Source organism: Balaenoptera ricei, chromosome 1, assembly GCF_028023285.1.
Source record: "Balaenoptera ricei isolate mBalRic1 chromosome 1, mBalRic1.hap2, whole genome shotgun sequence".
NCBI lineage: Eukaryota > Metazoa > Chordata > Mammalia > Artiodactyla > Balaenopteridae > Balaenoptera > Balaenoptera ricei.
The window spans coordinates 131,788,159-131,813,217 of NC_082639.1; the positions used below are offsets into that span (position 1 = coordinate 131,788,159).

General features: G+C 34.9%; 1 protein-coding gene and 2 pseudogenes across 6 annotated transcripts in view; 2 read left to right on the top strand and 1 right to left on the bottom strand.

Moving 5' to 3' along the window:
• The window catches only part of CCDC181 (coiled-coil domain containing 181), a 52,361-nt gene that overhangs the window by 19,507 nt on the left and 7,795 nt on the right, over positions 1-25,059 (bottom strand). For 5 of the 6 annotated variants that reach the window (XM_059935909.1, XM_059935866.1, XM_059935892.1 and 2 more), the window contains 4 exons: positions 23,484-24,434; positions 19,071-19,217; positions 6,976-7,130; positions 5,033-5,239 (listed from right to left, as the gene is read on the bottom strand). In XM_059935909.1, coding sequence (XP_059791892.1) covers positions 5,077-5,239; positions 6,976-7,130; positions 19,071-19,217; positions 23,484-24,434 — 1,416 coding nt within the window. In that variant the 3' untranslated portion in view covers positions 5,033-5,076. Of the gene's footprint in view, positions 1-5,032; positions 5,240-6,975; positions 7,131-19,070; positions 19,218-23,483; positions 24,435-25,059 lie in introns of those variants that run through there. The other variant, XM_059935875.1, reaches the window with a different exon arrangement.
• On the top strand, positions 2,162-2,477 carry LOC132369859 (SNRPN upstream reading frame protein-like; annotated as a pseudogene).
• On the top strand, positions 2,547-3,271 carry LOC132352727 (small nuclear ribonucleoprotein-associated protein N-like; annotated as a pseudogene).

A 25,059-nucleotide genomic window follows, 5' to 3' on the forward strand; every position in this document is an offset into this window, starting at 1 on the left:
CAAAAAAAGATACACGAATGGCCAATAAGCACATCAAGAGATGCTCAACATCACTAATCATTAGGGAAATGCAAATTGATATCACTTCATATCCATTAGGATGGCTATTACCAATAAAGCAAGATAACAAGTGTTGGCAAAGATGTGGAGAAACTGGAACCCTTGTGCATTGCTGGTGGGAATGTAACATGGTGCAGCCATTACTGAGGACAGTATGGAAGTTCCTCAAACAATTAAACACACAATTGCCATATGATCCAACAATTACACGTTTAGGTAGATACCCAAAAGAATTGAAAGCAGGGACTCAAAAGGATATTTGTATACCAATGTTCATAGCAGCATTATTCACAATAGCCAAAAAATAGTAATTCACATGTCCTTTGATGCATGAATAGATAAAATGCAGTATATACATGCAATGGAATATTATTCAGCCTTAAGAAGGAGTAAATTCTGATATGCTACAGCACAGATGAATCTTTAAGACACTATACTAGATAAACCAGACACAAAAGGGCAAACAGTATATGATTCCACTTATTTGACATACCTGAAATAATCAAATTCATAGAGACAGAAAGTGGAATAGTGGCTACCCAGGGTTAAGGGAAAGCAGAATGGAGAGTTTTGTTTATTAGGTACAGAGTTTCAGTTTGGGCTGTTGAAAATTTATGGAGATGGATAGTGGTGATGGTTGCACAACATATGAATGTACTTAATGACACTGAATTTTACATTTTTAAAAATGGTCAAAACCATAAATCAGGTAATACATATTTTACCACAATAAAAAAAACTTAAAAAAATTATATACATACACTCTTGTAACCACAAACTAGTGGCACACCTCTGCAACTGTTGGTTTAAGAGTGTCAATAATAACAGTTAACTGAGCTAAACAAACAAGAGTTCATATATCAACAAGCTAACATTACACCTTAAGGAACTAGAAAAAAAAGAGCAAACAACCCAAAACTAGCAGAAGGAAGACAACTGAAGTTAGGGTGGCGATAAAATAGAAAAACAATCAAGGAAATCAAAAGCTGGTTCTTTGAAAAGATCCGCAAAATTGACAAATCTGTAGCCAGATTGACTATGAAAAACTGAAGATGCAAATACCTAAACTCAGAAATGAGAGTAGGACATTATTACCAACCTCATTTTAATAAAGGAACAATTATACACCAACAAATTAAATAACCTGAATGAAATGGACAAATTCCTAGAAACACAATTTACCAAAACTGACTCAAGAAATAGGAAATATGAACAAGCCTATAACAAGAGGTTAAATCAGTAATCAAAAACCTCCCAACACCAAGAGTGAATCCTAATGTGAGCTATGGATGTTGGGTGATGATGTGTCAATGTAGGTTCATTGATTGCAACAAATGTACCACTTTGGTGCAGGATGTTGATACTGGGGAAGGTTTTAGGGAGGGAGGGAGCAGGGGATATATGGGAACTCTCTGTACTTTCTGCTCAACTTTGCTGTGAACCTAAAACTGCTCTAAAAAATAAAGTATATTAAAAAACAAAAAACATCCCAACAAAGAAAAGTCCAGGACCAGATAGTTTCACTAGTGAATTCTACCAACTATTTAAAGAATTAATACCAATCCACCTCAGTCCCTTCCTAGAAAATAAAAGCAGAGGGAACAGGGAACACTTCCCAATTCATTTTGAGGCCAGCATTACCCTGATACCAAAGCCAGACAAAGACACAAGAAAAAAAATACTACAGATAAATCTCTCTTACAAATACAGATGAAAAAAATCCTCACAAAATACTAGCAAACCAAATACAATATCATAGTAAAGGGATTATATACCACCAAGTGGTATTTGTCTCAGGAATGCAAGGGTGGTTCAATATAAGAATATCAACCAATGTAATATATCATATTAATAGAACAAAGAAGAAAAACCACATCATTTCACTTGACGCAGAAAGCATTTGATACAACCCAACACACTTTCATGATAAAAGCACTCAGAAAAATAGGAATAGAAGGAGTAAGGGGGAGGAATAAGAATAGAACTTCCTCAACTTCATAAAGGGCATTTATGGAAAACCCACAGCTAACATCATACTTAATGCTAAAAGACTAAAACTTTCCTCCTAAGATCAAGAACAAAACAAGGATGCCCAGGCAGAATGGAATGGCCGCTGGAGACATTCTGTACTGAGAAGCGGCCAGTGGCACGATGGAGCAGGGCCAGGGACCGCTTACACTTGAGATGGACTATGGAATAGCACATCCCAGAGGTGGAAGTCCAAGTCAAACGCAGAAGGACAGCCTCGCTGAGCAACCAGGAGTGTCGCCTGTACCCGAGGTGGTCTCAGCAGCAGCAGCAAGTACCTGTGGTGGATTTCCATGCGGAACTGAGACAGGCATTCTTAGCTGAGACACCAAGAGGTGGTTAAAGCAGTATTGGAACACCTGGGTAGCTGATTCCAAGAGAAAAAAAAACAGCCTTCCCTTAGGTCTTAAGGATCCCAAAACTTTCCTGTAGGTATTGGATTTGGTGGAACAGCAGTCATGACTCTGGGAAAGAGCAGCAAGATGCCGCAGCACATTGACTCTAGGATGAGATGTATCCTGCAAGATGGCCAGATCTTCATTGGCACCTTCAAGGCTTTTGACAAGCATATGAACTTGATCCTCTGTGATTGTGATGAGTTCAGGAAGATCAAGCCAAAGAATGCGAAGCAGGCAGAGCATGAAGAAAAACGGGTTTTGGGTCAGGTGTTGCTGCGTGGGGGGAACTTGTTTTCCATGACTGTGGAGCGACCACCCCCCCCAAAGATACTGGCATTGCTTGGGTACCACTTGCTGGAGCTGCAGGAGGCCCTGGAGTTGGCAGGGCAGCTGACAGAGATGGTCCAGCTGATGTTCAAATTCCCCAGGCTCCTCCTGGGTTAGCAGGCCCTGTCCGAGGGGTTGGGGGCCATCCCAACAGGTAATGATCCCACAGGGAAGAGGCACTGTAGCAGCTGCTGCAGTTGCTGCTGCTGCCAGCATTGCTGGAGCCCCAACTCAATATCCACCAGGATGGGGGACTGCCCCCACACCTGTTGGTCGAGCAACCCCACCTCTAGGAATTATGGCTCTTCCACCTGGTATACGATCACCCATGGGCCCACCAATTGGGCTCCCCCCTACTTGAGGAATGCCAATAGGCATGCCCCCTCCAGGAATGAGACCCCCCTCCACCAGAAATAAGAGGTCCATCTCCTCCAGAAATGCATCCACCAAGACCCTAGGATACTATTGATGCTTCTTAGTCACTTTGTTTCCTGCAATGCGTCTTGTGAAATATGTGGAGTGTTTGTGAGCTTTTGTCCCCTCTGCTGCATTAATATTAGCTAATAAATGCATAGAGCAATTAAACTGTGGGAAAAAAAGACAAGGATGCCCACTTTCACTACTACTACTCTACATTATACTAGACATGTTAGCCAGAGTAATCAGGCAAGAAAAATAAATAAATAAAAGGCATCCCATTGGATAGGAAGAAGTAAAACTACCCCTATTTGCAAATGATATTATCCTATATAGAGAAAATGCAAAAAAAAAAAAAATCACCAGAAAAGTTTAGCGCTAATAAACAAATTCAACAAAGTTGCAGGGTTCAATATCAATGCACAAAAATCATCTATGTTAGTGTTTTGAGTATACAACCCATAAAGAAAATTAAGAAAACAATTCCATTTGCAATAGAATCCAAAAGAATAAATATCTATGAATAAATTTAACCAAGTAGGTGAAAAATTTGTACACTGAAAACTATAAAACATTGCTGCACTAAATGAAAAGACATCCTGTGTTTATGGATTAGAAGACACTATCATTAAGACGGCAATAGTGCCTAAACCCATCTACAGATTCACTGCAATCCTTATGAAAATTCCAACAGCTTTTTTTGTAAAAATGTTGTGGAATATTTAAATGCCAAATTGGTTTTTATCATTAAGGATAAACTTTAAACAACACAAGACTAGTTATAATGAAATGTTAAATTGTCTGGTGTATGCTCAAAGTGCTATAGGAAGTTGAGACAGGATTGAATAGTTCTCTGTGTTTTCTAATTTAGGGTCAAGTGATTAAGGTACAAATACCCAGTTGATAAGAACCTTGTCTTTTGAAGCTTTAACAGAACTCCTACAGCAATTCTCCACTCCCCATCACACTTGTATGTTTGCCTTTGTCCTCCACTCCTTAAGTGCTCTTACACATATCAAGAATACTGTTCTCCCACACACTGGATTCCTGTATAGTCCTATATACCCACAAATGTCTACCAAGGTATGTAAGCTTTATAATATAACTAACAGAAAGGATTTTGCAATCATTCAGATCTCAGAATCTGTGAGCAAACTGCTCACCTATGTACTTTGGTTTCCTCATCTGCAAAGCAAGACTAATAGGGTTGTTATAAGGATTAGATCAAATTATTTATGCAAAGCATTTACAACAATATCAGGCACATTATATAAACTCTCAATAAGAGCTGGATAATTTTGTATAACATACCCAAAATAGTATACATAATTGTTACTATCTTTTTTTTTTAAAAGAACACGTGGAAGTAGGCCTAACCGACTGCTTAGCTTGCCATAGGTATTCAAATTCAAATCTGACATAATTAGGACTTTGTATCAGGCCTTGAACCAGGCTTGTTTAAGAGGTCACTCCTCCTGCCTTATGAAATGTTCTATTGCATTTTTTTTAAATGATAACAGAAACTAAGAATAGATATCTGTCCCTTTTTTGTGTCTGTTCCAGCTAGAAATGTTAAAATAATTTAGAAGTAAAGGAATGTAGAGTTCATTTGTTGTTCAATTCTTTGCATGGACTAAGAGGTGGTATAACACATTACAATGCTATGAGAGAAGAAATTTATTTTGCTCTAGTGTTAAAAGAAATAAGATAAATTCACTATCAACATTACCAAAAGATAAATAGCATTTCCATAATTTAGAGTATGACCAAAGCACACAGGCCATAAGAAATGATATCCAAAATTTTGAGGACAGCAGCTTCCAAATGAAGTATTTAATAGATACCTTCAGCTGTAATGATCAGTAAAACGAAAAGATCTGGCTTCTGACATATTATATAGGTGGTACTGTAACTGTTTAGAACGCTTTGCTTCCAGTCGGAGTTGCCTAGTTCTTTCTTTGACAGCTTGTTGCTCTGCTAGTTTTTCTATCCGTTTCCTTCTTAGCCATCTGTAGAAAAAGACATGAACAGACCTGTTGAGTATCAACCTGAATATACTCTTCATGCTATAAAGTTATTACTACAGACAAAGGAAATTGGATTTCTTTAGATTAAAAAGCTCTGTTCATAACACAAATTAGTATTAACTGAAAATTTTCAGGCTTATACCAAAGGCTCATACAAGGAAGCATAGTCACATTTAGAATCAAATGTTTGAAATTAAGTTTGTCTAATAAGGAAACTGCCAACTAAAAACCTTTTTTAAGTAATAAACACACTATTTTACGTGACATAGGTCCTATCTTTTTTTAAAAGTATGATTTTCTAAGCAAATAAGTATTTGAAAGATACCAAATAACTTATTTTTTGCAACTAACTGTATTCTAAAACATTACTTAAGTAGCATGCAGAATACCAGCATGCAGAAATGTCGCCTTGCTCTTCTTGGTGGAGAAATTATAGAGCTCTTGCTTTTCAGTGCATAAAATAGTTCTCCCTTAAAATGGAAAAATAAGCCTAAGCATAAGAAACATCAAAAAGGGTGAAGGAAGAGTCCATATTCTAACAAATTTAAGTCTATAAAACTTGCTTAGGTAAAATAACATTAAAAATAACTGTATACTCACATCTCTGGTATGAAAGTGCATACGTGGTGTGTGTGTGTATATATAATTTTTTCAGAAATAAATCCAGACAAATAAATAACTACATTAGTATAAAAGAGACTTAAGAAACCTCATAATCTAATGTTGTGTGGTTTTGAAATTGGATATCAGTTTGAGCAAATTAACTGTAGTCATTTAGGGGTCGATTGGGAAAAAAATGGTTATAGGCTAGATATTAGATGAGATCATTAACAAAAATAAGCAGATTGCAGAACAGTATATACAGTATGATCTCAATTTATATTTTAAAACTGTAAATATATGTACAGAGAAATATCTAGAAGTTATGCAGTACAGTGCTAACAATAGTGATTCCTGGGTGATGAAAATGTGAGTTTATTCCCCTCCATTTCCACAATGCACATTCACTGCATCTGTTATAATAAAGGGATATGGATATTTTTTTAAAGAAGGAAAGGAAAGAAAGAGGCAAAGAAACTAAAAAGAGAAAGATAGCAAAAAAGATAGAAATGAAAGAAAGAAGTGAACTACAAACAACTGGACACAATATTCACTCCCTCTCCCAAGGCGTGCTGGCAAAATTATGAAGCCATGTCTGTTTCCTCAGAATAAACCAGGTAATACAGACTCTCACCCAGGCAACTGAAGGGAGACCAGGTTTGCCTTAAATTACCAAAATATGTGTCCAAATCTCCTTTTCATTTGGTCTGTACAGATCTTCCTCCTCAGCCTGAATGCTTTTCTTTACAGAAAAATATTTATTGGTAAATGCAACTCTTTATTAAGTTTTCCTGAGGACTGTGTAGGAGAAGCTGTAACCAATATTTGGCCTATTTCTCTAAGAAATGAACAAATCAATCAATCAATCAATGGTAAGCTATCAAAGGTTATCACACTGGTGCCATAAGAAACAATTTTAGTATTGAAAAATACCTTGAAAAAATGGTATAGATATTATGCAAAATATGGAGTTAAAGAATTTTCTCACATATTGTTAAAACTGTGGCTTTAAAATTGAATAGGTATGTAATGAGATCAATTTTTTAAAGTTTTATTGACTATATAACTTTCTAAAATGACCATGAGGAAGGGGGAAAAATGCCCTGCCTTTGACTTACTGTTTAAAGGCCCTTTCACGGCCTTCTGTTCCTTTAAGGAAGAATAAGCATTCCTCTTGCTTTCGCAGTTCTTCTGTCTTTCTTTCTTTCAACTGTTCTTCGTGCTTTTTTTTAAGCCATAATCGAAAAGCTTGCTGTGGATCTCTGTTTTCCTGCTGTTTACAAAAACAAGCTTTGCTTAATTTAAAGAAACCAAAACTACTTTTTGAGGCCCTGCCTATAAGACCCTATAGGAACACGTCCTACTCACCAATTTTTCATAATAATACCAATTTCATTACTTGCGCTCCTTGCATCCAAACCAAATACATGACCTTTGAATCAGCAACATTGATAACCCTTTAGTCAGAAAATTCAACATTGAACTCACTGCTCTCTGGCTTCTTTCAAAAGTCTTACTGAGGTAATCAATAAATGAAGTGATCTGCAAACTTTTCAAAGCTGAGCCCTTTGACAAATAAAATAATTTTGCACAACGGCACATACACATAAAACATGGTTGAAGAAATGTTGGGGATAGGCAGTATGAGTGAGTTGAGGTCTTGGTATCAATTCCTGAAGGAAGCTCCATGGAAGCTCCACTGGAATTGAAAACCAATGACCCAACATTTGTGTTACTCAAACTTTCTTTTAAATTCTACTTTCGTTTTTAAGTTTTAAGAGCATCTAACTGCCAAGCCCATCTCCAAAACTGTAATTATTATTATGGAGGGTGGCAGTGAGAATTTTCAACCATAAGAACTTTTTCATAAGGATAACAGCCATGAGGATTTTGTCAAAAGAATGGGCTAGTGGGAGCAGCTTATTGTATGGTTCTTCAGACTTCATGATGGATACTATATTCAGGGATAGCTGAAAGACCTCTTATTTGGGAGAATAAAGAGAGCAAAGGGAAAGATTTGGGGCTCTTTAGTCTTGGGAAAAGCATGACTCACATGGATGCCTGGCTAGAACACAAAAGGAAAAGATTCATTCATTTAATACTTTCACCAAATATGAACTCTGTGATAGAGAAGACCACCTCCTACACCTTGCATTTTCCTTTATCTGTAACCCATATTGCCCAGTATGCTTCAGTCTAATTTATATAATTTATACAATTTAGGATCTTTGATGTATAATGCAGAACTTTGTGAGGAGGTCCCACGGACCTACAGGACCATTGCTGAACACTTAAAGTTTGGGAATGTCTGGAGATGACTAAGAAGTGTTCAATCTGCAATTATAGATTAAAAGAGTTAAGAATTCAGGGATAAACAGAATTGATGGGTATCACTGTTCATCTATTCATTCAACAGCTATTTACAGAGTATCTACTACACAGAGTATCTACATGCACATAGCTACTGGGATGCATCAAAGAAAAAAAAACAAGCCTCCCTTTCTCATACATTCCATACCTGCACTATACAATAAAGTAGTCACTAGTCACATGTAGCTACTTAAATTAAATAAAATTAGAAATTTAGTGCCTCAGTCACGTTCAAATACTTAATAGTCACATTATGGTTAGTGGCTACTTTATTGGATGCTGCAGATATAGAATATTACCATCATCACAGAAAACTGTATAGGGCAGTGTTGTTCAAGATAAGGAGATGAAAATATATGATTGATTGACTGATTGATATGTCAGAGAGAGTAATAATGGGAGAGGTGAGGAGAAAGGATGGTATTTATCAATAGATAGAAAGTGAGGGAGGGCTTCCCTGGTGGCGCAGTGGTTGAGAATCTGCCTGCCAATGCAGGGGACACAGGTTCGAGCCCTGGTCTGGGAGGATCCCACATGCCGCGGAACAACTGGGCCCGTGAGCCACAATTACTGAGCCTGCGCGTCTGGAGCCTGTGCTCCGCAACAAAAGAGGCCGTGATAGTGAGAGGCCCACGCAGCGCGGTGAAGAGTGGCCCCCGCTTGCCACAACTGGAGAAAGCCCTCGCACAGAAACGAAGATCCAACACAGCCATAAATAAATAAAATAAACAAATTTAAAAAAAAAAAAAAAAAGAAAGTGAGGGAACCATTTATGGGATATCTAGAAAAAGAGTATTTCAAGCAACGGTAACAGGGCAAAGGACCTGAGAAGGGATTATACTTGGCATGACCAGTAAATAGCAAAAATCCACTGCAAGAAGAAAACTGGAAAATTCACAAATATGTGGAGATTAACGTGCTCCTGAGCAACCAATGGGTCAAAGGAAAAAACCAGATGGGAAGTCAAAAAATAGCCTGACACAAATGAAAAGGGAAGTACAACATACCAACACTTATGGGATGCAACAAAGACAGTTCTAAGAAGGTGAGATCAAAAAACCAACCTAACTTTACACCTGAGGTGTAATTAGAAAAAGAGATATAAACTAAGCCAAAAGTTAGTAGAAGGAAGAAAATAACAAAGATCAGAGTGTAAATAAATACAACAGAAACTAAAAAGACAATAGAAAAGATCAAAGAAACTAAAAGCTGATTTCTTAAAAAGATAACTAGACAAACATTTAGCTAAACTTACCAAAAGAAGAGAGGACTCAAATTAATAAAATTATAAATGAAAAAGGAGACATTACAACTAATAGTACAGAAATACAAAGGATCATAAAAGACGATTATGAACAACTATAAACCAACAAACTGTAAAACCCAGAAGAAATGAATAAATTCCTAGAAACATACAACCTACCGAGACTGAATCAGGAAGAAATAGAAAATGTGAATAGACTGATTACTAGTAATGAAATTGAATCAGTAATCAAAAATCTCCCAAAAAACAAAAGTCCAAGACCAGATGGCTTCTAGAAAATCAACAGAAGAATTAATACCAATTCTTCTCAAACTCTTCCAATAAACAGAAGAGGAGAAAACACTTCCAACCCATTTTATGAGGCCAGCATACTGTGATACCAAAGCCAGACAAGGATACTACAAGAAAACAAAATTAGAGGCCAATATCCTTGATGAACAGAGATGTAAAAATACTCAGTGAAATATTAGAAAAGCTAATTCAGCAGTATATTAGAAAGGGTCATATACCATGATCAGGTGGGATTTTCCAGAAATGTAAGGATGGTTCAAATCTACAAATCAATCAGTGTTATACACATTAACAAAATGAAAGATAAAAATCATATGATTATCTGGATAGATGCAAAAAAGCATTTGACAAAATATCTTTTCATGATAAAAACTCTCAAGAAATTGGGTATAAAGAGAATATAATAAAGGCTATATATCACAAGTCCACAGCTAACATCATACACAATAGTGAAAAGCTGAAAGCTTTTCCTATAATATCAGGAGCAAGACAAGGATGCCCATTCTCACCACTTTTATCCAACACAGTTTTGGAAGTCCTATCTGAAGCAATCAGACAAGAAAAAGAAATAAAAGCCATTCAAATTAGAAAGGAAAAAGTAAAACTGCTCTATTTGCAGATTACATATTATTATATTATTCTATATGATATAGAAACCCTAAAGGTTTCACTGCCCTAAAAGTGTTAGAACTAATAAACCAATTCAGTAAAGTTGCAGGAGACAAAATCAATATAAAAAAAATCAGTTGTGTTTCTATACACTAACAACAAACTATCTGAAAGAGAATCAATTAAATAAGTCCTTTTAAAATAGCATCACAAAGAATGAAATATGTACTTAGAAATAAATTTAACTAAGGAGGTGAAAGATCTATATGCTGAAAACAAAAAGACATTGATGAAAGAAACTGAAGAAGATACAAATGAATGGAAAGATATTCCATGCTCATGGACTCGAAAAACTAATACTGTTAAAATGTCCATACTATTTAAAAATTGTCCATACAATCTAAAAATTCATTATAATCCCCATAAAAATTCCAATGGAATTTTTCACAAAAATAGAAAAAAAAATCCTAAAATTTGTACAAGATCCAAATATCCAGTGTAATCTTGAGAAAGAAGAACAAAGCTGGAAGCATCACACTTCCTGATTTTAAACTATATTATAAAGCTAAAGTAATCAAACACTATAGTACTGACAGAATAGATACATAGTTCAATGGAACAGAACAGAGAGCCCAAAATCAACGCATGCATATATGGTAATTAATTTTCAACAAAGGAACCAAAAATAACAATGAGGAAAGGACAGTCTTTTCAACAAATGAAATTGGTAAAACTGAATTGCTACATACAAAAAATGAAACTGAACACCTATCTTACACCATACACAAAAATCAACTCAATATGGATTAAAAACTGTGTGTAAGACCTGAAACAGTACAACTCCTAGAAAGAAATATCAAGGATAAACTCCTTAGCATTGTTCTTAGAAATGATTTTTTGGATTTGATAGCAAAACAAAGACAGCATAAGCAATAATTTTTAAATGGGACTACATCAAACTAAAAAGCTTGTGATCAGCAAAGGGAACCTTCAACAAAATGAAAAGGCAACCTATTGACTGAGATATAATATTTTCAAACTACATGCCCAATAAGGGGTTATATCCAAAATATACAAGGAATTCATATAATTCAATAGCAAAAAAGAAAAAAGCCCAATTACAAAATAGGCAAAGGACTTAAATAGACATTTTTCCAAATAAGATACACAAATGGCCAACATGTACATGAAAACATGCTCCACATCACTCATCATCAGGAAAATGCAAACAAAAACCACCATGAGGTATCATCTCATACATGTTAGGATGACTATTATCAAAAAAGACAAGAGAAAACAAATGCTGGCAAGGATGTGGAGAAAAGGGAACTTTTGTGCATGGTTGGTGGGGATGTAATCTGGTATAGCCGTTATGGTAAACAGTGTGGAGGTTCCTCAATAAATTAAAAATAGAATTATTATATGATCCAGCAATCCCACTTCTGGGTATATATCCAAAGGAAAAACAAAACAAAACATTATCTGGAAGAGATATCTGCACTCCCATGTTCGTTGCATCATTATTCACAATAGACAAAGTATGAAAACAACTTAAGTGTTTGTAGATGAATGAATGGCTTGAGAAATGTCACACACACACATGCACGCACACACATGAATATTATTCAGCCTTCAAAAAGAAGGAAATTCTATAACTTGCAATAACATGGATGAACCTGAACCTGGAGGGCATTATTATAAGTGAAGAATTATATATAATAATAAATATATATTTTATATATATATATATATAGTACTTATTATAAGTGCCAGACAGAGACAAATACTGCATAGCACCATTTACATGTGGAAACTTAAAAAAAAAGTGTAGTTCATAGAAATGGAGAGTGGTGGTTATGAGGAACTGTGGGGTTGGGAGAAATAGGGAGAAGTTGGTAAAAGGGTGTAAACTTTCAGTTATAAGGTGAAAGAAGTCTGAAGATCTAATGTATAATATGGTGAGTATAGTTGATAACACTGTATTATATAATTGAAATTTGCCCAAGAGAGTAGAACTTAAATCTTTTCTCCAAAAACGGGGGAGGTGATGTATATGTTAATCAACTTAATGGGGGGAATCCTTTAATAATGTATATGTGAAAAAAAAAAAATAATGTATATGTGTATCAAATTATGTTGTACACTTTATCTTACAATTTTATTTATAATTATATTTCAATACAACTATAAAAAACAGATCACACATACACACAAAAAAAGAAATAGAAACTTAAAAGACAAAAAACAACCTAAATTCCCTGAACGAGCTTAACAGTAGATTGGACATTGCCTAAGTGATGTCAATGCCAGAAGATAGATCAATAGAAATTATGCAAGCTGAAAAAAGAAAAAATGTTTTAACAAACAGAACCTGAGTAACATCTGAGATAACAACAAGTATCCTATCATATGTAAAACTGGATTTCCAGAATAATAAGAGAAAGATAATAGGGCAGAAAAAAATATTTGTAAAAATAGTGGGCAAAAATTTCCCAAATTTGGTATAAAACATCAACTTACAGATACAAGAAGCTCAGCAAAGCCCAAGTTAGTCAAATTCAAAGAGAGTCACACATCTACTAAACTGCTGAAATTCACATCAGAAAAAGTTTAAAGTAGCCACAGAAAAAACATTTCATACAAAGGGACAATGATAAGAATTACAACTGACTTCTAATTAGAAACAATGGATGCAAGAAAACCACTGAACATCATCTGTAAAGTGCTGAAAGGAAAAAAAACCCAAAAAACTGTCAACCCAAAATTCCATATCAAATTTTAAAAAAACTTCAAAAACAATCTATTTCTGATAATGATTTAGTATATACATATCATAATCCCTAAAGCAATGATTTCAAAAATAATTCAGACTAAAAACTAGATAATAATAACTAATAACTAAATAACTAAAAGCCAATAAGAAAATAAAATGGAACATTTTTTAAATACTTGATTAATCTCTGTAAGAAGGCAGAAAAAAGATGAATAATGGAGTTAAAAACAAATGAAACAAATAGAAAGCAAATATCAAGATGGTAAACTTAAAACCTACCCTTATCAATAATTATAATTAAATATAAATGAACTCCTGTTAAAAGTAACAAATTTCTGGATTAAAAGATCCAAATATATGCTGTTTGCACAAGTAACTCTTCAAATATAAAGACAGATAAATTGAAATTAAAATATGAAATAAGCTATAACATGCAAATGTTAAACATAAGAAGGTTACTGTGACTTCATTAACATCAAAGTAGATTTCAAGATAAGAGGGACTCATAATGTGAAAATGTCATTCAATCAGGAAGACATAAATTCATAAATGCATACACACAAAACTTTTAAAAATATGAAGCAAAACCCAATGGAACTAGAAGGGAAATAGACAAGTACACAATGATAGTTTAACATAACTTTCTCAGTACTTCATAGAAGAGGGGGAAAACAGTAAGGATATAGAAGATTTAAACAACATTATCGACCAACTTCAGCCCATTGACATTAATACAACACAACATCCAAATGTAGAATACAAAATGTATGCAAGTGTCCACGGAGAGTTCACCTAGATAGAGTGATGACACACATACATATGCTTACATATGTGTGTATATACATACAGTGCACACGTATCATTTATATATAACACTGACCAAGAGAAGCAAAGCTCATTACAAAGATGGAAAGACATTTTTAGCTATTTCTCCTTAAATGGCAATAAAAATTCCATCGCCTAAAAGCATTTTTAATTCAATGTAAAATAGGTCATTCCACAATCTATATATTGTAAAGATATTTTCTGGAAACTATGACTCACATTATACAAAATATCCCACAGAAGTGACCAGCAAAATACACTTACTATCACAATGCATTAATAAGCCAAATTAATCAACTGCCAAAGTATACTATAGCTCAGCTTCAGTAGAGACAAATTTCACAGAAGTTCTTCAGAATATTATTCGTTTATGATATAATTTCTAGCTAAAGTTAATTTTTGAGACAGACTTAAAATATAGCAAAAAATTAAAATACCAAAGGGAAATATATAACCATGATATCTTCTAACCAAAAAAATTTTTAATTAGTTCAATGTGGCTCATGTTTTTAGAGAATATAATTCAAAGTTTTATTATCTCTAAATAGAACACAATAGAAAATTAAGGTGCATTTATTTTTACAAATGCCCAATAAAAATATAACATTAGGCTGAATGCCATGAGACCTGAAGGTCCGTCATCCCCCAGGAAATTATCAGCAGTGCAGTCACAGGGGTTTTTCTTGGTCAGTGATTGAAACATAAGCTCCTCTCAACTTCTTTACTCTTAAATACTACAGTAATGTGCTATCCTTCTAACCTACCCAATCTCAAATTCCTTCACTCCCTCCAAAATCTTTCTAGTTTCTTCTCTACAATTCCCATTCAATAATATAAAGACTTCCAAACATCCCTCATTCTCCCAAACCATTGCTAGGACCCTGGCCTTAAACCTCCTTTCTTACCCAAATCCTGATTCTCCCGTAAGACACAGCTTTTCTCTCTTAAATGGAAGCTGCATTTTTTGCCATACTTCAGGTACTTCAGAGGTCTGGTGAAGAAGTTAATATACTCTTTATTCCTTCATACTTCTTCAGAACTCCTGAAGAGTAGAGAACTACTTCTTCTCTACTCTTAAGTAAAGCCACACTCCTTTGATATTTGTATTATTTGACTATATTACTCTAACAATCTCTGGTCACAACTGGCTCAATGTACCTCTCCATCCTAATCCCAAGTAACACTTACAACTAAATGAATGAGCCATTCGACATCCAGCCTCACAGATTTTTCATTTTTTCATTTTCTACGCCTTTCTTTTTTTTTTAGAGCTCCTGACTTATTTGTTTATTTATTTACTTTATTTTTTTGGCTGTGTTGGGTCTTCGTTTCTATGCGAGGGCTTTCTCCAGTTGCAGCAAGCGGGGGCCACTCTTCATCGCGGTGCGCGGGCCTCTCACTATCGCGGCCTCTCCTGTTGCGGGGCACAGGCTCCAGACGTGCAGGCTCAGTAGTTGTGGCTCACGGGCCCAGTTGCTCCGCGGCATGTGGGATCCTCCCAGACCAGGGCTCAAACCCGCGTCCCCTGCATTGGCAGGCAGATTCTCAACCACTGCGCCACCAGGGAAGCCCCCGCCTTTCTTCACTGCACTTGCCACCCACTCCAATAGCCACATCCACATCCCCATCTTTGAAATCACTAATCTTCTCATTCATATTTCCAGTCCCAACCTCTGTCCTGAATACTAGACACATTTCTTCAGTCAATCTTCAACATCTTTACCTGAAATTTTTGTAGGTACTTCAAACTCAGCAACTGAAATGATAATTTCCCCCAATCAGTATCTTTTCTACCGCTCCAGTGAGTGGCACCATCACCCACCAAGTTGCTCAGAAGAGAAAGCTGGTGTATTCTCTTTACACCTCATTCTTCCTCACTCACATATCTAGTTAATTATGAAGTTCCTTCAATTAATACTCTAAAACAAATATCACATTTCACATCTCTCTTTCTCTCTCTCTCTGCTGTTATCATTCTAGCCCAAGTCACCATCATTTCTCACCTAGACAACTATATATGCTTTCTAAGTGCTCTCCGCATGTCTGTTCTTGCCCCCTCCAATCCATTCACAGCATGGCAGTCAGAGTGATCTTGTGGGATTGCAAATCTAATGTATCACTCCTCTGTTTAAATAATCTCAGTGGCTTCCCATGACAGGATTAAATACAAAATTATAGACCCCAACATGCCACATGATCTGATTCCTACTCACTTTCTGGATCCTCTCAAACTCACCAGGTTAGTTCCTGTCTCAGGCATTCTCACATGTTCTCCTGGCTTAAAACAAATTCCTCTAATTCTTGGCCTAATTTCTACTTCTACTTTACTCAACAGAAAAATCTTTCCTGATGCACATATTTCCCTCATTATGATCTCTCATAGCTCCTTTTTTTCATAGCATTCATCACTATTTATAATTATAAATTTATTTTATATTGAGACTTAAAATTTTTTTTTCAATCCCTACTAGATGAGCGTTATAAAACATAGACTAAACCTATTTTTCTGGGACTTCCCTGGTGGTGCAGTGGTTAAGATTCCATGCTCCCAATGCAGGGGGCCTGGGTTCAATCCCTGGTCAGGGAACTAGATCCCACATGCATGCCACAACTAAGAGTTCGTCTGCCACAACTAAGGAGCCCGCATGCCTCAACTAAGGAGCCCACATGCCACAACTAAGGAGCTTGCAAGCTGCAACTAAGGAGCCCTCGAGCCACAACTAAGGAGCCCACCTGGCGCAACTAAGACCCAGCTCAAACTAATTAATTAATTAATTAATTAATTAAAAATAAACCTATTTTTTCCATGCTGTGCCTAGAATAGCATCTGTCATATAGTAAGCAGTTAAAAAAATATCTATCGAATACATGAAAAAATTTAAATTGGCATTTCTTTGACTCTACCAAATTTGTATCTTGCTCTCATATATTATGGACATCCATATTTATCCATATTTGAACTTACTATACATATTCTTTGTCCATTTTTTATTGGAAAATTCAAAAGTTTTGCTTTAATAATATAAATATTAATAGTAACACTAACAATTATGACAATTTAAAAGTCCTAATCAGCTTTTAGGATATTACATTAAATATAAAGGTAAATTTGGAGGAACCCAAATCTTTTTAATATTTAGTTCATTCATCCAGGAATATTATAGGAGTATCATATTTGTTTTCATTTAGCAAAGAACTCATATATTTATAATATTTTACCCCCCATCTAGGAATATTATAATTGTTTTCATTTGCCAAATTCACCTTTTTGGTCCCCTGCAAAGACGCTCCATAGAGGTCTTACACATTCCTGTTCAGCTCAAAGTTTTTTATATATGCCTATATTCCTTCCCCTTTTATATTTTTCTATGAGGTTTTTGCTGTAATACAGAAAGACTATAAATTTTTGTATATTTATAATATAAAACACCACTTTGCTAATACTTATACCTCATTTCCTTTTCTCTTAATAAATTGGATAGAACTCCCAGAATAAAATTATTTATTATAGAGGGGAGCCTTACCTATCTCTGACTTTAATGGGTATGCCTATAGTATTTCCTAAGATGGTATTTATACTGTAACCCACATTTTATTAGAAATACTTAAAAATAAATTATAATAAATACTAGTAAATACCCTTTCTATATCTTTCAAGATAACCATAAATTCTCCTTTATCTACCTATTATGTACTGAATATATTAATAGATTTGTTATTATTGGTCCATAATTTCCTTCCTAAAATAAACCCTACTTGGTTATAGCATAGTATTATTTTACTATACAGTTGCAGACAAATTTCTCAATATTTTCTCTTTTAGTTTGTGGTTTCAGGTCTACTACCTTAAAAGGTACCATCCACCCCAAGATTTTAAAAGCTAAATATTTCTACAAATGGCATAATAAATGTAAAAATATATCATTTTGTCAGCCTAGGAAAACATATTTACAGACATAATAGACAAAGGATTAAAATCTCTAATATACAATGCAATAAGAAAAATAAAACAAAAAAGAAAAGACTATAAATAGGAAATTCACAGAATACACACAGGCTCATATACAATAATAATGTATATTATTAATTCGAAGAAAAATTAAGAAAATAAACTACGTACAATGTTAGACAGGATGTGTTAAACATTCACTCTTCTATACTGCTGGAGGGACTATAAATTGATACGACCTTTTAGGAGGTTAATTTTGCATGTTTAACCACAGCTTTCATTCTGGACATCCAATAAGTCATAAATTTCCAAGAAACTCTCCTACAGAATATTGATGTTCTCCTACAGAATGCACGTGTTCACAACAGCACTGTTAATTAATAGAGCAGTATTAGAACCAATCTAAATATGTACAAATGAGGAATGGTTTAATAAATTAAGTTACCTCTGAAGAGTAGAATATCATGCACCTATTTGAAAAGAAAGATCTAAATGTAATGATCTAGAAATATGTCCTTGATGAATGAGTGAAAAAAAAGCAAACCGTATAATAAATTTTTAGCAGATAAACATGTAAATATAAATAAGACCTGGAAGGATTTGCAGCACACTGTTAAAAGTGGTTACCACTAGGGGATGAGCCTAGAAGGGCTTAGGATTGAATTTTCAATTTTTACCCTATATACATTTTTTAAATAGTATGGATATAGATGATTTTTTTACTTTCTCTTGGGTTTTTTGTATATTTTGAACTTTAAAAAATTAAATAATTTGAGGTCTTTGTTACTTTTCACATAAGATTTCTACACGTCTACTCTTGTGAGACCAGTCTGTAGGGTTTTTGTGTGCATTGTCCTATTTAAATATCGAAGTTATACTATCTTAAAAAAATGAATTGGTAGCTTTCCTTTTTCTGTGCTATAAATGAATAAAATAGGAATCATTTGATTTTTACAAGCCTTCTTAGAATTTAATTGTAAGTCATCTGCATGTGGCATCTTTTGCAAGGGTAGTTCTTGGACCACTTTTTCTACTTCTTCCATGGGTTTTTAGTCTGATAGACTCCCTTCTGTAAATAAATTCAACTTTCATATCTGTATGAACTCGTTTTTCGCAGAGAAGTTTTACTTACTCTACTGTTCATGTCTTCAATTTGCTTTGCTCGCTGAATTCTCCTCATTTCTAGGACCTGCTCTCTCTTCTTTTGCAACCATGCTTTAAACACCATGTCATTCTCTTTTTTCTTTTCTTTCTCTTCTTCTATTTTCCTTTGTTCTTCCTGGTGGAAGGAATATCCAAACACATTAATGAAAAATTAATAAAATTATATATGTGTTATCAAAGTAGAGAGATACATTTTGAGGTCTGAAATTAGGATTCCCTGCCCCTAAAAATTTCCATCTGTAAATTGGGCCTCCCTAAAAAACAGGACCTCTAATTTGCTTAGGGAAAAAAATGAAGACTTTTCAGATAAATTAAATTGTCAAGATAAAGTCTACAATTACATAGATCTACATTATACAACATGCTGTTCAAGAATTCCTTGGATCTCTCCTTCACTTCCTAGTTTATTCTTGGTATTTAACTCCTCCAATTGCAGCTGTGCAAAAGAGAAAAAAACACCACACTCTAGAAGCACTACATGGGGTCTATAAACATCTTAAATCTTAAAATTTTTTACATTATTGTTAAATTTGCTAATTGTGATACACGGCATTGTGGTTACAAAACAAAATGGTATAAACATTTTCTTTCTGACATGTACAATCATTTCTGAAGTGTACAAGTAGCAATGATGGGCTGTCTAGGACTTGCTTTAAAAATACCTCAGCCAGGGACTTCCCTGGTGGCACAGTGGTTAAGAAACCCGCCTAACAATGCAGGGGACGTGGGTTCGATCCCTGGTCCGGGAAGATCCCACATGCCGCGGAGCAACTAAGCCCGTGCACCACAACTACTGAGCCTGCACTCTAGAGCCCGCCAGCCACAACTACTGAGCCCACGCGCTGCAACTACTGAAGCCCGTGCGCCTAGAGCCCATGCTCTGCAACAAGAGAAGCCTCCGCAATGAGAAGCTCACGCACCGCAACGAAGTGTAGCCCCGGCTCGCCGCAACTACAGAAAGCCCGTGCACAGCAACGAAGACCCAACACAGCCAAAAATTAATTAATTAATTAATTAATTTAAAAAAAAATACCTCAGCCAAAAAAGGAAGAGATGAAGCAAATATGCCAACATCTCAAATGACTTTTGAATCTGGGTAATGGAGACACAGGGGTTAATTGCACCTTTGTATGTGTTTGAGATTTTTTATTATAATGTTTAAAAATATTTTCAACTAGTGTATAATCATAAAGTAACATTTCTGCTATCAGAAAAATATTTAAGTAATTAGTTAACTATGAGAACCAAATGCACTTTTAAAACTGCATTATTCAACTAATGTTATAAAAGAGAGTTACTTAAACTAGAAGTGAGAGTACCTCACTGGTTTAAGTATAAACCAGTTATGAAGAGTTATAAAATAGTTACTGGGAACAAAGCAGCATGTCATAGTGGAAACAGCACCAAGCTAGAAGTTAGGAGATCTGATTAACAATCATACTGCCATCATAATATGTCAATTTGGGCAAACCACTTAACTCAGTATTCTCATCTATAAAATGAAGTTGTATTAACAAGCTCTTAAGTCTCTTCCAATACTAAAAATTTAGCATGGAAATAAACTGAATTATAGAATCCATGTTTAAACTGTTTTCAAATAATGGAATTCAGAGTTCTTTCCTTACATTTTGACAATATAGCAAGCCCTTCTAATTCTTTTTGATTGAACAAAATATAGGAAGGAACGGAAAAATTCTATCCAATTAACAGCATAAAATGTCTTTTAAAATACCAGTATACTATTTTCTAAGCCCTAAAGGAGCTTACATTATATAATATGTGAATTTATTAAATATTAAATTTTATATTTAAGTTCATTTTTACCAAAAGGATTTTGGATGCCTTGCATGAATATAGACAGTATTGTAATACAATTATGTTTCCAGACAGAACAGCTGGCTTATACAGAAGATATCAGCCAAAGCACAGATACTACAGTTGCCAAAGAGAACAATGAAATGATGCACTTAGTGTAGAGAGATGGAGTATAGCTGCCCAACCCAGCAAATATTTTGCTGGGCATAAAAAAGGAAAGCCTTCCCCTGAAACCAACTAAAAATATTTTAAAGTCTTAGCACTTAAAGACAATGCCTTCAGCAAGTACATAAGCAAAGGGAAATTTAGTTATGAGGATCCTGACATGAGAAAAGTATATCCCAAAACATAGCGTTTGACACCTAAAAAAGAGGATCAAAAGAAAAACAGAACTATCCATCAGTCATACCAGTTAAAGATTACCATTAATTCATTGGTGAAAAGACACTGAAATTATATAAAACCTCCTGCATAACTTTTACAGAAGTATATACTCAAATACACATAGATGTATGTGTGTGTACAGCAAACATATAGTTCAGTTATTCTCAACAAATTCTTTTGTGTTATCATAAAGTTCTGAGTTAACAGATCCTTTAGGTACCTATTATATACCTGAACCAAGTAAGCTGAGTCTGGCCGTTAGAGTTCAGATTTCAGTACCCAAGTAAGCAAAATTGTATTAAGTATGCACCCTTTCAGATTCCTACCTGAGTGTGCTATAGGTGACACATTCTTACTAACTTCATTTTTTTATCTTTTTCTGCTAATGTGAGTTTGATTTAAATGCCAGAAATTTCCATAATTTCCTACATAAGGAGAAAATATACCATTTCTCAACAAATGACAAGAAAACTGGGATTTTGACTTTGCTACAGACAAGTTGAGGGACTTCAGTAAAGTTATTTAAACTATCTAGACTATAGTTTTCTCACCTGTAAAATAATCTCTAAGGTTTCTTCTAATTGTAAGGTTCTATTAACTGTGATTCTGTTGCAGTTTGGTATTTATAGTTAGACATTTCATATGGTTCAGCTTCATGCTATCAGGTATCCAGTAAAACAGAGAACCAGGGCGCTGATTTAAGTAATTTAGAGAAAATCCCCCAGTTTTAGTACCTAGAATTTTGAATTATAAAATATTTTTATTTAAGAGCAAAAAAAAAATCCCAAAATAATAATAATTTTGGATTCTGTATGGCATTTTGGAGACATTTCATTTAGGTTATGAGGTTCTATTCTTAATCTAAAACTAAAACCCCTGAAATCAAGGAATTGTAATGTTGATGAAAATAATCTGTAATAGGAATAGAAAAGAGTTTTATTCCAGCCAAACTAAGGACTATAGCCCAGGAGACACAAATTCAAGAAGCACTTGAATGGTGTTCCACTGGACTACAAAATGGGGGAGGCATATATATAAGCAAAAACTGCAAAGTTACATAAGTTGTTTGTCAAGAACTAGGATTGAAGCTGGCAAGAAATAAGGGTGCTTGTTAAGCAAGGATCAGTTGGTATCTGAAATGGTTGGTATCTGAAATGGTATCTCAAGGGGAGACCTTGAGAGCATAAGGTTGCAGCTGGCAGATATTATTTTGGAAAGGTCTGCTGATATACTTGAATTTGATACAGTTCAGAAAATTCAAGTTCTCGGTGATACAGGAATACATCTGAAACCACATCCACAGTGACCACCCAGTGCCATTCTGGATGCTTGGACCATAGTTTTATATCTTGTCAGAACAAAGAACAAACATCAAGCGTGAGAGGCGTACATCCCTTCAAGGTTTCAAAAGAGACAGATTAACATGTACACAGTAAGTCAGTATGACCTTGGTGTCTGGGAAGGGAACCTCATCTTCAAAGGAGTACTAGCATTGGTATCATGGGAAGTGGGGGAGCATTTATCCTATCTTCAAAGTGGACATTCTAAGCAATCTGGTAAATACATTCTTTTTTTTCTTTAACGGTGAAAGCAGATGTACAATGTATGCTTTACAGGTCATAAGACAGGCTGTTCTAGTTAGCATAAAGTTCAAGACAAATTATGTATAAGCCAGAATGACTTCCCCATACCTCAATATGTGAAAATGTCTTCCATCAGTAGGCCTGGAAGATATATGAAATACACACACACACACCAGAGAATATAATCCAGTCCCACCTGTTGCCTCCTAAACCCCAACAAATTTGTGCCTTCATTTTTTCATCTGACATCTGATTTTCACCTACCTCATAACAAGATTACTTTCAGCAGTCACTTAACTTCTCTGAGCCTCACCTTTAAAATGAAAGGATCAGATGAAGTCATCACTGAGGTCTCCTCTAGCTCTAACTTTCATTCATTACTATGCTTTTGTGATCCTTACAAGAAAGGACCAAGGTAATCACGGTGCTTGTTCCATAAACACAGATTCTTAACACTTAACCACTTAATCTAACAAAAGAGAAACAAAACAAGCAAGTAGATATATAAAATAATTTGAAGAACCATTTCAATTCCTACAGCATTTATAAAACATAAAAACATATTCTACTTTCAATATAATGCCCACTTGTGCTCTCACCTCTCTCTTTAGCTTTTCTCTCTTTTGTTCTAGTCGTTTTTGCAGTTCTTTCTGTCGAGGAGAGAGACGGTATGTTGAGGTCACTGGAGATACATCTGCAGACTGTGTCCTATGATTAGATTTTCCATTCCCCTTACTTCGATCTGAGTTGGCAGCAGAACCTGGATGAGTGTTGGGGTTGGCTGGTGGCTGAGGGATATAAGCCAGTTGCTCTTCTGTTGTTGAGTGAGCTAGAGCATGAATTGTTGCTATTGGCTCTTCTTTCTTGACTCCACTGACAGATAAATTGGGAGATATGGGTGACAACTGCTGAGGTTCATTTTCTGTATAATTAGCATTATTAATGGGGGACAAAAACCCCTGACTCTCAATGTCTTGTAAATTCAGAAGTTCAAACTTTCCATCTCTCTCTACTAGTATTTTCCTATCCTTGTTTTCTTCAGAATTTCCATCAGTAAGTGACAGGAGCACATTTTCTTGTCCAAATTCATTGGAAATACATAACTGAGACAGTTTTCCAGACACATTACTTTCATTTTCAAGATAATTTTTGTAAGTATCAGTGTCTTCCAGAGGAGGAACTTCCAAATCAACTAATTTGTCCTTGAATTTAAGTTTTCGTTCCCTTTTATCATTCACGGGTTCTTGATTTTGTAGAAGCTTGTTGGCTTGTATAATTTTCTCCATAATATATCTCCTTACTTCCTCATCCTCTTCCTCCTCCAGGTCTTGCTGGCTTTCTAGTTTGGATTCCTGTAAAGAGTTTTCACTGTCTGAATCTGATATGGGATCAGAAGGTTGAATACTTGGTACAGAAATGAAGTCATTTCTTCTTGATGAAACCTCATCCTTGAAAGATTTGTCAGGATCAGAAAGCTGCTTGGTATGTTCTATTTCTGTTTCATTCTCTTCTAAGCCTTGGTTAATATTCTCTTCATTCCCACAAGCCATCTAGAAAAACAGAGTTGAGATTTGTTTTCAGTAAAAATTGACACTCTTTTGTCCATTTATATGTAGACAATCCAAAATGGATTTTCATACTCATGTAATTTATTTTATAAGTGGGAAAATTTACATGCTTCCTGCTCATACTTCACTCATAATTTTCTAATTCATATTTATGAGCACCCCAAGGGAAAAGCACTTCAGGAAAAATTTAACTCTAAATTTGAATTTGATGTTGCTAAGTACTAGACCGGTTTTTTTTTTTTTAATTTTATGCCAATGTATAAAAATGTACCTATAAATAGTACAATATTATTTTAATATTCCTCCCTCTATAAAATTTTCCTCTCTTTACAGTTTCAGAAGAATATATTTCTAAATGTTTTCTCCTTGTAATATTTGTATTTTTCAAAAAGATATCTTTCTCCCCAGGACCATTATAAGGTCACTGCCTTTGGTCAAGTACTAATAATTTTGAGGTTCCTATAATCTTTTCAGATTAGTATTGCTGCTATTTTCTGCAGGACCTATACCCAAATATCAGGTCAAGTTTTAGCTCTGGATCAGATTTTCTTTCCTCAGCTATCTTCAGAGGCTCCAATAATCTATGTTAAACACCATTATATAACTT